The 15792-nt window shown below is 49.2% G+C and overlaps 1 protein-coding gene across 14 annotated transcripts; it reads right to left on the bottom strand.

Moving 5' to 3' along the window:
* Window positions 1-7069: 7069 nt before the first annotated feature.
* Window positions 7070-14971, bottom strand: PIGO (phosphatidylinositol glycan anchor biosynthesis class O). 14 transcript variants are annotated; one of them, XM_063788635.1, is made up of 13 exons: window positions 14869-14940; window positions 14194-14406; window positions 13370-13881; window positions 12585-12728; window positions 12270-12393; window positions 11789-11948; window positions 11398-11577; window positions 10915-11139; window positions 9612-9663; window positions 8842-9048; window positions 8442-8656; window positions 7756-7826; window positions 7070-7597 (listed from the first exon to the last, which is right to left on the bottom strand). In XM_063788635.1, exons 3-13 carry the CDS (start codon window positions 13878-13880, stop codon window positions 7468-7470), a joined length of 2019 nt encoding a protein of 672 aa, XP_063644705.1. In that variant the 5' UTR covers window position 13881; window positions 14194-14406; window positions 14869-14940; the 3' UTR covers window positions 7070-7467. The 14 variants fall into 14 exon arrangements, 10 of the variants coding, with proteins under 10 accessions (XP_063644705.1, XP_063644706.1, XP_063644707.1 ...); XM_063788636.1 differs by having other exon boundaries at window positions 14194-14291; XM_063788637.1 differs by having other exon boundaries at window positions 14194-14291; window positions 14464-14899.
* Between the last annotated feature and the right edge of the window lie 821 nt (window positions 14972-15792).

The following is a 15792-nucleotide window of genomic DNA, read 5'->3' as shown; positions in this document are numbered from 1 at the left end:
GTTTAAGACCTGCCTGGGCAACATAGCAAAACCCCACCTCTACAAAAAAAAATACAAAAATTAGCTGGGCATGGTGGCACACACCTGTAGTCCCATCTACTCGGGAAACTGAGGTGGGAGGATCACCTGAGCTCAGGGATGTCGAAGCTGCAGTGAGCCATGATTGTGCCACTGCACTCCAGCGTGGGCAACAAAGTGAGACCCTGTCTCAAAACAAAACAAAAAACAATTTTAAGATGGACCAAAAAAAAAAAAAAGACGTTTTACCAAAAAAGATCTACTAATGGCTAAGAAACACATAAAAAGATGCTCAGCATTATTAGCTATTAGAGAAACACAGTTAAAAACATGGCCAGGGCTGGGCCATGTTATGCCTGTAATCCCAGCACTTTGGGAGGCCGAGGTGGATGGATCACTTGAGGTCAGGAGTTCGAGACCAGCATGGCCAACTTGGTGAAACCTCGTCTCTACTAAAAATACAAAAATTAGGCAGGTGTGGTGGTGCATGCCTGTAATCCCAGCTACTTGGGAAGCTGAGGTGGGAGAATGGCTTGAACCCGGAAGGTGGAGGTTGCAGTGAGCCGAGATCCTGCCACTGAACTCTAGCCTGGGCGACACAGTGAGACTTCGTCTCAAAAAATAAACAAAAAAACGCTACACACAGCCGGGCGTGGTGGCTCACACCTTTAATCCCAGCACTTTGGGAGGCTGAGGCAGGTGGATCACTTGAGGCCAGGAGTTTGAGACCAGCCAAGCCAACAGGGCAAAACCCTGTCTCTACTGAAAATACAAAAATTAGCTGGGCATGGTGGCAGACACCTGTAATCCCAGCTACTCAGGAGGCTGAGGCATGAGAATCACTTGAACCTGGGAAACGGAGGTTGCAGTGAGCTGAGACCATGCCACTGCACTCCAGCCTGGGTGACAGAGTGAGACTCTGTCTCAAAAATAAATAAATAAAAATAAAAATAAAAAGACTATACACATACATACATAAAATGACTACAATAAAAACAGATTATACCAAGTGTTGGTGAGGATGTGTATGAGGAACCCTCATACACTGCTGGTGGGAATATAAAATAGTACACTCACTTCAGAAAAGTTTGGCAATTTCTTAAAAAGTTAATCATAGGCCGGGCGCAGTGGCTTATTCCTGTAATCCCAGCACTTTGGGAGGCCAAGGCAGGTGAATCACGATGTCAGGAGATCGAGACCATCCTGGCTAACACAGTGAAACCCCGTCTCTACTAAAAATACAAAAAATTAGCCAGGCGTGGTGGGCACCTGTAGTCCCAGCTACTCAGGAGGCTGAGGCAGGAGAATGGCGTGAACCCAGGAAGTGGAGCTTGCAGTGAGCCAAGACCCCCCCACTGCACTCCAGCCTGGGTGACAGAGCAAGACTCCATCTCAAAAAAAAAAAAGAAAAAAAAGTCAATCACAAATTTACCATAAGACTCAGCAATTCCACTCCAAAGAATACTCCCAAGAGAAATGAAAACATACGTCCACACTGAGATTTGTTGCAAATACTCATAGTAGCTAAAAATGTTCATAATAGCTAAAAACTGAAAACAATCAAAATGTCCATCAATTGGTCAAAGCCAATGATTTAGCAATGAAAAGGGGCAAAAGAGTGCACCAACAAACTTTTTTTTTTTTGAGACGGAGTCTCGCTCTGTTGCCCGGGCTGGAGTGCAGTGGCGCAATCTCGGCTCACTGCAACCTCTGCCTCCTGGGTTCAAGCAATTCTCCTACCTCAGCCTCCCAAGTAACTGGGATTACAGGCGCACACCACCACGCCCAGCTAACTTTTTTGTATTTTAGTAGAGACGGGGTTTCACCATGTTGCCCAGGCTGGTCTCGAACTCCTGAGCTCAGGCAATCCACTGGCCTCGGCCTTCCAAAGTGCTAGGATTACAAACTTATAAAGACTGAAAACAGGCTGGGTACAGTGGCTCATGCCTGTAATCCTAGCTCTTTGGGAGGCCAAGGTGGGCGGATCACGAGGTCAAGAGATTGAGACCATCCTGGCCAACATGGCGAAACCCCGTCTCTACTAAAAATACAAAAATTAGCCAGGCGTCGTGGTGTACACCTGTAATCCCAGCTACTCGGGAGGCCGAGGCAGTAGAATCCCTTGAACCCAGGAGGCTGAGGTTGCAGTGAGCCGAGATCACGCCACTGCACTCCAGCCTGGGCGACAGAGCAAGACTGTCTCAAAAAAAAAAAAGATTGAAAACAGGCCAGGCTCATGCCTGTAATCCCAGCACTTTGGGAGACTGAGGTGGGCGGATCACTGGAGGGCAGGAGACCAGCCTGGCTAACATAGTGAAACCCCATCTCCACTAAAAATACAAAAAATTAGCCGGACGTGGTGGCACATGCCTATAGTCCCAGCTACTTGGGAGGCTGAGGCAGGAGAACCACTTGAACCCAGGAGGCAGAGGCTGCAGTGAGCAGAGATCACGCCACTGCACTCCGGCCTGGGCAACAGAGTGAAACTCCGTCTCTAAATAAATAAATAAATAAATAAATAAATAAATAAATAAATAAAAGACTGAAAACAGATCATTGGCCTGGGGTAGGATTAGGGAGTCAATGTAGGGAATTTTGGGGAGATGATAGAAATGTTCTAAAATTAAGTTGTGGCATTTTGCAATAATTTATTTCATATGACACCAAAAACATAAGCAATGAAAGAAAAAAACAGGATGAACTGGACTTTCTCAAAATTAAGAATTTTTGTGTGGGCCAGGCGCGGTGGCTCATGCCTGTAATCCCAGCACTTTGGGAGGCCAAGGCGGGCGGATCATAAGGTCAAGAGATTGAGACCATCCTGTCCAACATGGTGAAACCCCGTCTCTACTAAAAATACAAAAATTAGCTGGGCGTGGTGATGCACACCCCAGCTACTCGGGAGGCTGAGGCAGGAGAATCACTTGAACCCAGGAGGCAGAGGTTGCAGTGAGCCGAGATAGTGCCACTGCACTCCAGCCTGGCGACAGAGCGAGACTCCGTCTCAAAAAAAAAAAAAAAAAAAAAAAGAATGTGCATTAAAGGATATTATCAAGAAAATGAAAAGACAACCCACAGAGTGGAGAAAATATTTGTAAGTCATATATCATTTGTAAATCATATATCATATCATATCATATATCTGTTCAGGGACCTGTATCTAGCATGTAAAAAGAATGCTAGCCAGGCACAGTGGCTTACACCTGTAATCCCAGCACTTTGGGAGGCTGAAGCAGGAGGACTGCCTGAGCCCAGGAGTTCAAGACCAGCCTAGGCAACATAGTGGGGCCCTGTCTCTACAATAAAATAAAAAATTAGTCGGCCATGGTGGTGCACACCTGTAGTCCCAGTTACTCAGGAAGCTGAGACAGGAGGACTGCTTGAACCCAGGAGGTTGTGGCTTCAGTGAGCCATGATCACGCCACTGCATTATAGCCTGGGTGACAGAGCAAGACCCTGGTCCAAAAATAATAATAATAACAATAATCCAATTAAAAATAGTCAAAGAATCTGAAGGGACATTTCTCCAGTAAGCACAAGAAAAGATGCTCAGCTCAGCATCATTAATCATTAAGGAAATGCACACCAAAACCACAATGAGATATTACTTCACACCCACTAGGATGGTTAGAATCAAAGACAGATGACAACAAGTGTTGACATGGATGTGGATAAATCGTTACCCATGTATACTTCTGGTAAGACTGTAAAATGATACAGCAACTTTGGAAAACAAACTGGCAGTTCCTTAAAAGATTAAACAGAGTTACCTTATGACCCAGCAGTTGCTCAGTGTACAGCTAGGTATACACTCAAGAGAAATTAAAACATATGTCCAAACAAAAACTTATACACAAATGTTTATAGCAGCATTACATAATAACCAAAATGTGTAAATCCAAATGGCTATCAATGGATGAATGGATAAACAAAATGTGGTATATCCATGCAATAGAGTATTATTTGGCCATAAAGAGGAATGAAGTACCAATACATGCTACAACATAGATGAACTCTGAAAACATTAGGCTGAGTAAAGGAAGATAAGACAGAAAAAGGCACTACTGTATGAGCCCATTTATATGAAATGTCCAGAACAGGCAAATCTACAGAGACAGAAAACAAATTAGTGGTACCAGGAGTTAAGGGGGAGAAGAGAAGGAATGACTGCTTAAGGGTACAGGGTTTCTTTTTGGGGTAATGAAAACATTCTGGAATTGATAATGATGATAATTGTACAACGTTGTGAATGTACTAATGGCCACTAAATTATACACTTTAAAATGGCAAATTTTATATGAATTTTACTTCAATTTTAAAAAAGAAAAAGAATGAAGTACTGCTGTGTGCTGCTATATACATGAAACCGGAAAACATTATACTAACTGGAAGATGCCAGTCACAAAAGACCACATATTATTATGATCCCATTTCTGTGAAATACCCAAAATGGGCAAATATATAGAGAAACAGCAGATTAGTGCTAGCCAGGGGTTGGGGAGGATTGGAGGGTGATATCTAAACAGTAGATTTTCTTTTGGGGTTGGTGAAAATGTTCTAAAATTGATTCTGGTGATGGTTGTACAACTCTGTAAATACACAAAAACCATTAAATCTTACACCTTACATGGGTAAATTTTATGGTAAATTGCATTTCAATAAAGCTTTTTTAAAAAAGAATCAGGGCTGGGTGCAATGGCTCACACCTGCAATCCCAACACTTTAGGAGGTCGAGGCAGGAGGATGGCTTGAGGCCAGGAGTTCAAGACCAGCCTAGGCAAGACAGCAAGACCCCCATCTCTACAAAAAATTAAAGGAAAAAAAAAAAAGAATCATTGAGTTAGTGTGGAATGGACTCTGATTTCAAGGAAAAGGGAGGGATAAGATAATTTTTCTTTTTAAGAGAGACAGGATCTATGTTGCCCAGGTTGGAGTGCAGTGGCTATTCACAGGTGCATTCATTGTGCACTACAGCCTCTAACTCCTGGGCTCAAGTAATCCACCTCAGCCTCATACATAGCTGGGACCATGCCTGGCTAATTTTTTTATTTTTGTAGAGACGGAGTCTTGCTATCCTCAAGTGATCCTCCCACCTCTGCCTCCCAAGTAGCTGAGACTATAGGGACATGCCACAGTGCCTGGCTAGAAATAATTTTTAATAGTGTAAATCAATGTACTAATGTCTTTATCTAATAGAATCTTATAGATACACCAGAAGAAAGAATAGACAGTGGTTGGCAGATCAGCAAATTAGCCTTAGGCTCCAGGCAAGGAGGCTACTGCAAAAAGTGCAGGGTACCTGGCTGAGAAGTGGAGGAACTAGGGCCTAAAATCCTTCCATGGGTGCTAGGGATGGAGGAAAGGTTTTTGTTTTGTTTTTTTTTTTCCCCTTTCTCACAAAGACACCATTTGCTCACCGAACTATGCTTGGGAGTTGTGTCCACCAGACTTGGGGAGAGGCATTTTTCTAATTCATCTTACAGGCCAGCTGGGGCCAACTTCACCCCCTTGCATTATTAAACCTCTTTCTACCATGGTTAACAACCTATCCCTTTTTTTTTTTTTTTTTTTTTTTTTGAGAGAGAGTCTGGCTCTGTCTCCCAGGCTGGAGTGCAGTAGCGTGATCTTGGCTCACTGTAACCTCTGCCTCCCAGGTTCAAGCGATTCTCCTGCCTCAGCCTCCTGAGTAGCCGGAATTACAGGTGCACACCACCACACGCGGCTAATTTTTGTATTTTTAGTAGAGATGGGGTTTTGCCATGTTGGCCAGGCTAGTCTCAAACTCCTGACCTCAGGTGATCCACCCGCCTTGGCTCCCCAAAGTGCTGAGATTACAGGCACGAGGCACCACACCCAGCTGAACCATACTTTTCATCATCTTACTATTTGGCATCTGTAACACTAGGGACCACTGGCCATTAATAATTTGAACTTAGCCAGGTGCTGTGGCTCACACCTGTAATCCTAGTGCTTTGAGAGGCCAAGGTGGAAGGATCGCTTGAGGCCAGGAGTTCACGAACAGCCTGGGCAATGTAGCAAGACTCTGTCTGTACAGAAATTTAAAAATTAGCCAGGCATGGTCCCAGATACTGAGGAGGCTGAGATGGATCACTTGAGCCCAGGAGTTTGAAACTACAGGGAGCTATGATTGCACCACTGCCCTCCAGCCTGGGCAACAGAGCAAAAACATGTCTTTAAAATGATAGTAACAATAAAAATAATTTCAATTCTTCCCTTAGCTACCTACCACAGCAGTGAACGTTTATACTTCACAACCACTACTACTCAGCTTCTCTACTTTATGCCAGCTAAAAGTAGATGCTATCCCATGGTTTTAACATCTGTTCTGTTTTTCAGTGGTATCAGCTCCTCTTGTTCTAGGTACTGTCAAACCTCAAATCCCAGTCCTGATGCTTCTCTCCAGGGCCTCTTCCCAACTCTTTTGATGGACATCCCTAGGAGGATTTCATGCCAGCATTTCAAACATGACAGGAGTGCTGGGGTGAACAGAGGGCACAAAACATACACATGAGAAAAGAACCAGTGGATTCACACAATTTTGGCTTCAAGTCAGGAATAATGAATGGGACAAGGTGGAATGCTACATAAGATGGGCATGTAGATCTGATAAAGAGTGGCACAGGTTGGGAAACAAGGGAGGCTTCCACAGAAGGGAAGGGCAAAGGGTGTTCTATAGTGAAAAGGCCCAGTGGAGCGGGGGCATAGCACTATTTGGGGCTTCAGACAGTTAAAGTCGGTGCTGCATGATGCCTGGGCTTGTCTTCTCAGTCTTCTCTCTTTATCAGACAAAGAACAGGAACTTAACAAAATGTGTTGCATGGCAAAGGAAAATAGCGGTGGGATAATAGGATTGATTTGGGAAGAGGTGGAGGCAGTGAATTCAGACAACTCCAACCACTTCATAAAGGTTCTCAGGTGCAGCCAGGCTTGCCTAAGATGACTGATCTCATCTGTGCCTGGTGGCAGGAGAGACTGATCCTCCTCACAACCCCTGTAGAACAGTGGGGCTCCCCCACATCTCAGACACACATAATTACATTATCATTTTATTACACTTTTTTTTAAATAGTAGAGACGGGGTCTTGTTATGTTCCACAGGCTGGTCTTGAACTCCTGGGACCAAGCAATCCTCCCGCCTCTGCCTCCCAAAGTGCTGGGATTATAGGCCACGCCCGGCCTATTTTATTCCACTTCGGAGACCGCCCCCCTTGTCCCTCAGATGCATCCAAATCAGGAGTTAGGGATCATATTCCACTGTGGTCCTGAATTATAGAATAATGAAGTCCTAGAAGTCAGCGGCCCCTGGCTGCATGGTAGTAAGAGGTATGGCTGAGCCTGTCTTGCAGATCATCCAGTACCTGTACAGGCCAGGCTACACTGGGTTCTCCAGCACTCTCTGTAGCCAAGTGCCAGTAATCACAGACTAGGCTACCTCTGCTGGGCCAGAAATAGCTGCCTGAACCAGGAGCTCACAGCACCATCCACTCTCATCACCAAAGCTATGCCCAGGAGAAGTCCCACGCTGCTCACAATGAAGCCCACAGCCTCAAATATGAACCTGCAAAGAAAGGCGGAGAATCTCAGGGAACAGAGTAGGTCTACTGCCTTTTCCCTGTAGAGGCAAAACCTTGGCCATCCTGGATGTTTAGGATCTTCATACTTTGTTCCAAGTTTCTCCCTCCCCACCACCTCTACTTCTCAAGCAAATCTACTCACTTAGGGGCAAACACTTTCCAGACCATGAGATGCCTGCGAAGGATGGAGGCTGCCAAGGCACAGGCCAGAATCTAGAGGAGGAGAGGAGGGGCCACATTACTTGTGAAGGAGAGGAGGAAGCGGAGCAAAAGGAGAGTTTCTATAGGCCCCTGTAAAAAATGGAAGCAGGAGAATAGTGCATGTCAGTGGAAAAAATATTGCATGTCCTGGGCTAGGAGTTAGGGGACCTACTTCCTGCCCTGCCCCAAGCACTGACTCACTATGTGACTTTGGGCAAGTCAGTATCAATCTGCAATGCTAACACTCAGGCTGTGCCCCCAGGATGGAGGAAGATATCAGTGCCACATCTGCCTCTGGAGGAAAGGAAGAGGATCCATGACCACAGTTTGGGAAGAAAATCCTGGCTATCACCTCAGTTTTTCCAGTCTGTCCACTGATAGAGTAATCCTCAAATGCAACTAGCGGGGTCCAGATCTAGGTTGTAGAGGGGAAATGATCCAGGACTAGGATTAAGGAGACCCAGGTTCAAGTCTCAGAGCTGCCATTTGAGGCCACTGGGCTTGGGCAACCACTTCACTTATGTGAAACTCAGTCAAGGCTCTCTCCCACGGTTTTGAAGGTCTGAAAGAAAGTGATGCACACACAGAGAAAAAACACCATCTCCCTGATCTCTCTCCTACACCCACCTGAATACCAAGGATAAAGAGGTACTTGAGGCCCAGCTGCAGCAGTGCTGCATAGAAGTGGTGAGGCACATCCCGGAGCCGCATCTCCATCAGTGGCTCCTCTTCCTCCTCGGGTCTGACTCTGGCATCAGCTTCATCCCCTGGGGGCTGCTGTCTCTTCTGCAGCCCTTGACTCTCGCACAGGAAAGGCCAGAGCAGGAGCAGTGGGCAACCTACTGCCTCAAGAGAGGGTATGGCTGGAATCAACAGGCCACCCTGGCTGGCTCAGGTTCCAATTAGCCTAGGCCAAGGGGTGCCAAAGATCCAACAAACCCACATCTCTCCATTCAAATCCAGGGGTTTCCTTTCTTTCCACAAAGCCAGAGTAAACAATGGAAGCAAGTGAAGGAAGAGGGGGTACCTGCAAAGAGGAGGTGGGAGGCAAAGGTGTTGGCTCCCACTAGCAAAGCAGGCAGCCAAGTACAGGAGCCATGACCCTCTGGGAATCCCACAAAGGCTGCATGCCAATGGATGGCTGGAAAGACAGGCTGGTGGCCTGTGGAGTAGAAGGTCTGTGTGGCCATGAGGGCCCAAGCCGAGACTGCCTGCCATGGCACAGTAAAAGGACCTGGAAGAAAAGATATGCCACGTTACAGTCACTTCTTATTCCCTAATCCATAGGCTACTGCTCCACAATCATATACTCCTATTACTTCAGTATCAATTCTCATACACACATGCCTATCAGCCCAACCTCCTTACAGTCAACATTCTGTTATTCTAATTCTCTCTGTGGTACAAAAGCGCCATCAGGCTTATCTGAATCCTGCTATGGCCAATCTCTTTCTTTCTCTCAAACACATACAGCTCAGTGCCATTATATATTCACAATTTACTACTTCCATCACTGGAAAATCAAGAAATGTGCTCATGAGGATGCAGCATTTCCACAAGGAGTCTTAGAGGACTCCTTGTCTCTCCTCTCCATGAACCCTGGGAACCAACAGGAGGGATCAATTTGCTTGGCTATGGCAGATAAGAGAGAGGACACCAAGAAGACCTTCCTAGTTGTGTGGGGCATGGGACCCTCTGTCAAGCTCAGGAACATGAGGAGCAACACCTCCTTGAAAACAAGAGGGGCCGAACTCACATCACTATTGTCTTTAAGTGAATCAGAGCTGAGATATTTACCAGGGGTGGTGACGGGTATCCCAGCAGCAAGCAGATGTAGGAGAAGGAAGCTCTGCAGAAACAGAAGCAGGAACACAAGGCTGATGCGCTCCGCATGCAACAGCAGAAGTGGGAAGGCCAACAGGGTGAGGGCTGTGACCATAGCAGCTGAGTAGACACTCCCCAACTGATAAGCAGCCACAGTCAGGGGACCCTGAGATTTGGTCCTCTCTAACCGGCCCCGGAACTCCTCCTGCATGTGTCGGTAGATTTGAGGGACCACATAATCCAGGTCAGCTTGAGAAGTGGGGGGGCCTGAGAAGGGAGTGAGGACAGTCCTGGTCCTTGGAGCGCCTGCCCCAGCCTTCACCAGCACCGTCACAGGCTTCCAGAGCAGCAGCGCGAGCCCTGAAGCAGCCAGCCCTGCTACAGCCCGAGGCAGCACCATGGATGCCCCAGAGACCAGGACCCGGAGACGGGGGGGAGCCTCATCTGCCCCCGACGCCAATGCCCAGTAGGCAGCAGTACCCAATGCCATTAGGGGCAGTCCCCAGCGCACAAAGAGCATGGGTGGCTCGGGGCTCTTGAGATTACCATAGCGGCGAAGCCACAAGCGCACAGCAGCTAACAGGGCCACCAGCGCCGCCACACAAGCTCCATACCACAAATTCTTGGCTCGACCACCCACCATGGATGCCAGAGGACTCAGCCAGGGAGAGGAGTGGCAAACAGGTGTCTCTTCAGGGCAACGATGAAAAAGCCCAGCTAGCCTTGTACATAAAAGCAACCCAATTCCAAGCCTCAGGGCATATGCACCATTGTGCCGTGGGGGGTTTGTTGTGGCTGAAGTGCCAAGGCGGGGCATTGTGAGTAGCTTAGGTGGAAGCAGCTGGCCCTCCCAGTGAAGCTGGACAACCAGGAGCAGGATGAATGAGCCCAAAAGGAAGGGGGTGGCCCTGGCCTCAGCTACAACAAAACTATCAGAGAAGAACACAGCCAAGCGAAACAGCAGGAGTAACAGGACGGGCCCAGGGATGGGAAACAGGGTTGCCAGAGGCCTCTTGGACCCCCAGCCAGCCCAGGCTTTCCACAGAAAAGGCAGGAATGAGCTCACTGCAGCCACAGCCCCTAGAAGCACTAGATCTAGCTTCAGCTCAATAGTTCCCAGGAGTCCAGCATACGCTATGGCCCCAACCAGGCCCCAGGCCACAGGTGTCAGGAGTAGAGGGCAGAATGGAAAGCCTGGGGATATTGCCCACTGAGATGCCAGCAGGCAGATAAAGCAGGAAGCAGCCAAGAGAGCAGTACCCCCCGCCATGCGGACCAGAGAGAAACGAGCCCAAGACTCGATGCACATGGCCCGAGCTCCCCGCAGGAACTGCTGCAGCTCAGCAATCACAGTCGGCAGTGTCGCCTCAGCCCCCTTGGGGCTCTGGAGAAGCCACTGGTAGTCAGCAGAGGCCTTGGAGAAGAGGTTCTGCAGCTGATGAAGCTCCTTAGCTTGAAGGTCCTGAGTAGCAGCTGAGTAGGTATGAAGAAATCGGGACACCTGGCAGAGAAAAGGTCAGAGGCCAAGGGGAACAAGTCAGAGACATAAATTGGGGCAGAGGCAAGAATAGGTATTACAAAAGGGGGTACCTGGAAGTCAAGGACCCAAACTCTGTCCAGGATCGGGGAAGGGAGGGATAACGGAAGAGGGATATGGAAGGTGGGACTAAGACTAGTCAAAGGACAAAAGAGTGGTTCATTATGCTTCTTTCATGCCCACCCTAGCTCTGTCACCTGGAAACCCAGCCCGCTTACCTACCTGCTGAGCATTGAGATGGAGAGCTGAGGCTTGCGCTAAAGCAGAGGAGTGGGGCTGGGAGTCCTCACCCCCTGAGAATAGCTCAGCCATCACTTCCCCGATATTCCCAAATGGGATGGGCAGGCCCAGCAGCAGGGCCAGCGTGGGCACAAGGCTAACTTGAGGAATCACCTCTGGCTCCTAAAGGAAAATGACAGTGGTCAACAGATTCATCACAAAGCTGAAGTCAATGTTTGGGATGGCAGACATAGGGGCCTAGGTAAGAAATGAGAGTGGAGGATACCCAGGATCATGGATTTGGGGGCCTAAAATAGAGGTATTCATGAGGATGCTGTAATGGTAACATGGGCTGATTACTGGGAGAACAGATGAGGAACATCCCAAGCCTCACCTCTGGTGGGGTGCTGGGGAAGACTGCTGTGGGGCTATACAGAAAGAGAGCAGCTGAGACCTCCAGCTCACTGTCCCCTCCATGGTCTCCATTTGTGGTCATCCCATGGTCCCCAGCCACTACCAGCAGTGTGTCATTCTCCAGACGCTCCACAAGTCCCCTGGGGGCCAAGAAATGTGTCAGGAGTAGAAACGGATAAATATTTTTCTCAAAAAGAAAAAAGATTTTTCTCCAGGGGCCTATTCATCCCCAGCTATAACTCCATTAGTAAGGCCTAAACCTTTGGCAAAGAGACAAGTCTTCCGGCCATGATCCTGATGCCCAAAGCTACACATTGAGTTAATCAAGATGGATGGGGCCTCTAGCTTCAGCAGAAGGCCTAGAGAAGACAGAATTCAGCCAGGAAAGAAGCTCTAAGATAAGAGCTTCTTCGAGATTCTCAGACACAAACCCACTCCCCCAGCCAATACCCCACACTCACTGGATCACCTGGTCCATCTGGCTAAGTTTCTTGGCCATTTCAGGGTGGTGAGGGCCATGCTTGTGGCCACAGTGGTCCACACCCAGGAAGTGAGCAATCAGCACGTCCCATTCACCACTGTCCACTGTGAAGGGGAGAACACTGAGCACAGAAGACTAAGACCCACTCCTCAACCCCAGCCAGGCTTTGACACTCCTCTATGTCCAGGGATACAAGCCCAGGCTGTTACACCCATAGGTGGCTCAGAATTTGTGGACTAAAGCAGTTCTCCCCAGCTCCCAGTCTTAGAACTAAGTGCTCTGGCCCCATGCTCACTGGTGGGGTAGAGGTGTTCCAGGATGCCATTGTCCACTGTGTCTAGGTCTCTGACATTGAAGGATGGGAAGAAGAAAGCTTTGGAGAAAGCACCAGGGAAAAGGTCTTTCCAGGTATCATCTCCCATGAAGACTACACGCCTTCCTGCAGGGACATGAAAGAGAGGTCAGAGCCTGAGCAAACGTCAGGGTTAGGAGAAAAGAGGAAAAGAGGCCCTTTAAAGACCCATCAGAAGTCCCAACCATGCAACCTAAAGTACAGCAATTCCATACAGCAATCCTTATCCTTCAGGGCCTAATATTTTCCACCAGGAAGCTTTCCCTGATAACCGTACTCCACCCAGACCTCACACTTATCCTTCCTACAAAATGCTCTCCTAGTTCTGTCTCTGGGTAGCTCTACTGAGTTGTTTTTCCTGGGTGTATCCTGTTTCTTCCAAGTCAGTGAATGAACAGGGCCTGTATTTCTCTGCTTTCTTCTCCACACTTGCAAGCCAAGATCCACATCTTCTCTTCTTCCCTTCTCCCTTTTACTGAGAGGTCTCCAAGAATAAAACTTATACTCCATTCAGATTAGAAGCTTCATAGGAACAAAGCCCAGATCCCTTCTCCTCTGTCTCCCAAACTGAGCTCCCTACCAGCAGGGCCCTGGCCTCTTTCTTCTCCTCTGTCCCCCTACACCACAGTCAAGTGTGCATCTGGGCACCCAAAGGTCTGACTCCCTGACTTCAAATTTTGAAGAAATTTGCCAAGGTACTTCTGGCCTTCAAAGTGGCCCACACTGACCTGCACTGGTAAGCTGCTTAATGAGATTGTCTTCCACTATGGCGTGGCTGGCAAAGTTACTACCAGCATCAATAAAGGTAGGCAGTGAGCCAGTGGTGAGGGCCTTGAGGCGCTGCATGGTGGTGGTAGGAGGGTCAACCTGAGATCGGTAGAGCCGGGCATGGTGGGGCTGAATCTCCAGGATCCTCTGCAAGGAGCTTAGTTTGCCCAGGAAGGGTAGGGAGACAGGAGGCTCTCCAGGCACGTGTGAGTGCTGGGGCTGGGCGAAGTCAAATCGCAGAGCATCTATCAGCACCAACACAACCCGCGAAAATCGGGAAGCCATCCAGCAGGCCCCAGGTTTCCCTTGGCTCCCCCATGGCAGGGACCCAGGGCCTGGGGGCTCTTGGCAGCTGCTATGGTTGGTGAGCTCCAAACGGGTGAGCAGGAAGCCACTGGTGAAGAGGGCAATGCCAGCGTAGAAGAGGAAGCAGACCCAGGCCAGGAAGAGCAACACTGAGGCTTTCTGCATCCTGATAGGGGTGGGGAAGTAAATTCATTACTGTGGGGCAAAGAACCAGTGGATATTCTGGTCCCTGAATACAAGCCCAGCTAGAATCACTTCCTCCCGGAAACCTTCCTGGAGATAAACCATCTCACAGCCAACCCCTCGCAATATTACTGTCCTCCTATTTCCAGGCTGGGCATGGTGGCTCACGCCTGTAATCCCAGCACTTTGGGAGGCCGAGGCGGGCGGATCACCTAAGGTGAGGAGTTCGAGGCCAGCCTGGCCAACATGGTGAAACCCCGTCCCTACTAAAAATACAAAAATGGGTGGCGGGCACCTGTAGTCTCAGATACTGGGGAGGCTGACGCAGGAGAATCGCTTGAATCGGGGAGGCGGAGGTTGCAGTGAGCCGAGATTGAACCACTGCACTAGAGTCTGGACAACAGAGGGAGACGCCGTTTCATGAGGCCCCACCCCAGATCTACTGAATCAGGATCTTCGAGGGGTAGAGCATAGGAACGTTCACATGTACAGGCAGGAAATGCTAATGCTGAAAACACACAGTCAGGAGGGAAACTTATTCCAATTGGTAGTCAGGCTCTCTTACAGGCCGTTTCTGCGCCTCTCCCCTCGCCAATCTCAATACCCAGTGGAAAGGGATCGAAGCCGCAGGGGAATCCGGGCCCAGCCGACGGCGCCGCCTGGCGGGCACCGAGGGGACGAAGGGGAGGAGTCACTCTCCGCTTCCGGGCGGCCAGGTTCGCCAGGAGACCTGAGGCACGACCTTCGCCACGCAAAGAGGCTGGGGCGCGGGTCGAGAGTCGACTGGGCCTCCGCTGGGACCCAGGCGTGCGACCGGCTCTGCCTCCTCCGGTAACTACCCAGCCTCCCGCTGGGCACCCTAGCCGCGGTACTGAGCACCTTGGTTAGGAGCTGAGGGGAAGAGGGAGACTCCCTTACTTCAGGGTGGGGGAATACCCGGGGGTGAGGTTCTCGGGAGACCCTGGCTCACCTGCAATGGCACCCGGAAGTGCGGCGGCGGCGGCGCCTGCGACCTGGCAGCACAGAGATGCGTGCGCCAGACAGAGTGGCACGTCGGTGGCTCCATCGCCATCTGCCGGCACCTCGGTGGAAGTTTGGCCAGGAGCGTGGGGCTGGCCCCAGTTTGATGGGATATTTAGTAATTGAAAATTGGGGACAGGGGACCAAGCTGGAGGAAGAGTTCAGGGAACCACTGTCCATTCATGGTTACGACTAAGAGCACGGCTGCTGGAGTCAAACTTGACTTGAATCCTAGCTTGGCCGCACATATTGTCATTATTAGGCATTACCTCATCTGTAAAATGGAGATAATACTTATTTTCCCCTTTTTGCTTAGCTGAGTCCAACTGAGATTTCATTACTCCTCCTTTCAAAGCCTGTAACTAAATCTTACGACTGAATAATTAAGCAAATAATCCTTCGGAGTGGAGGAGGGGAGGCTGGGCCCAGTGGTTCACACCTGTAATCCCAGCACTTTGGGAGGTCAAGGCAGGTGGATCACCTAAGGTCAGGAGTTCAAGACCAGCCCAGCCAATATGACGAAACGCCGTCTCTACTGAAAATACAAAAGTTACCCGGGAGTGGTGGCGGGCGCCTGTGATCCCAGATACCTGGGAGGCTGAGGCAGGAGAATCACTCGACCCCGGGAGGCGGAGGTTGCAGTGAGCCGAGATTGCACCACTGCACTCCAGCCTGGGCAACAGAGCAAGACTCCCTCTCAAAAAAAAAAAAAAAATGCCAGGCACGATGACTCACACCTGTAAGCCCAGCAATTTGGGAGGCTGAGGCTGGAGAATCAGTTGAAGTCAGGAATTGGAGACCAGCCTGGCCAACATGCTGAAACCCCAACTCTACTAAAAATTACAAAATTTAGCCAGGCGTGGTGATGTGTACC

This window comes from Pan troglodytes, chromosome 11 (assembly GCF_028858775.2).
Source record: "Pan troglodytes isolate AG18354 chromosome 11, NHGRI_mPanTro3-v2.0_pri, whole genome shotgun sequence".
Lineage (NCBI taxonomy): Eukaryota > Metazoa > Chordata > Mammalia > Primates > Hominidae > Pan > Pan troglodytes.
Note: the sequence above shows the minus strand (reverse complement) of the source record. Positions and strands in the feature narration are given on the sequence as shown.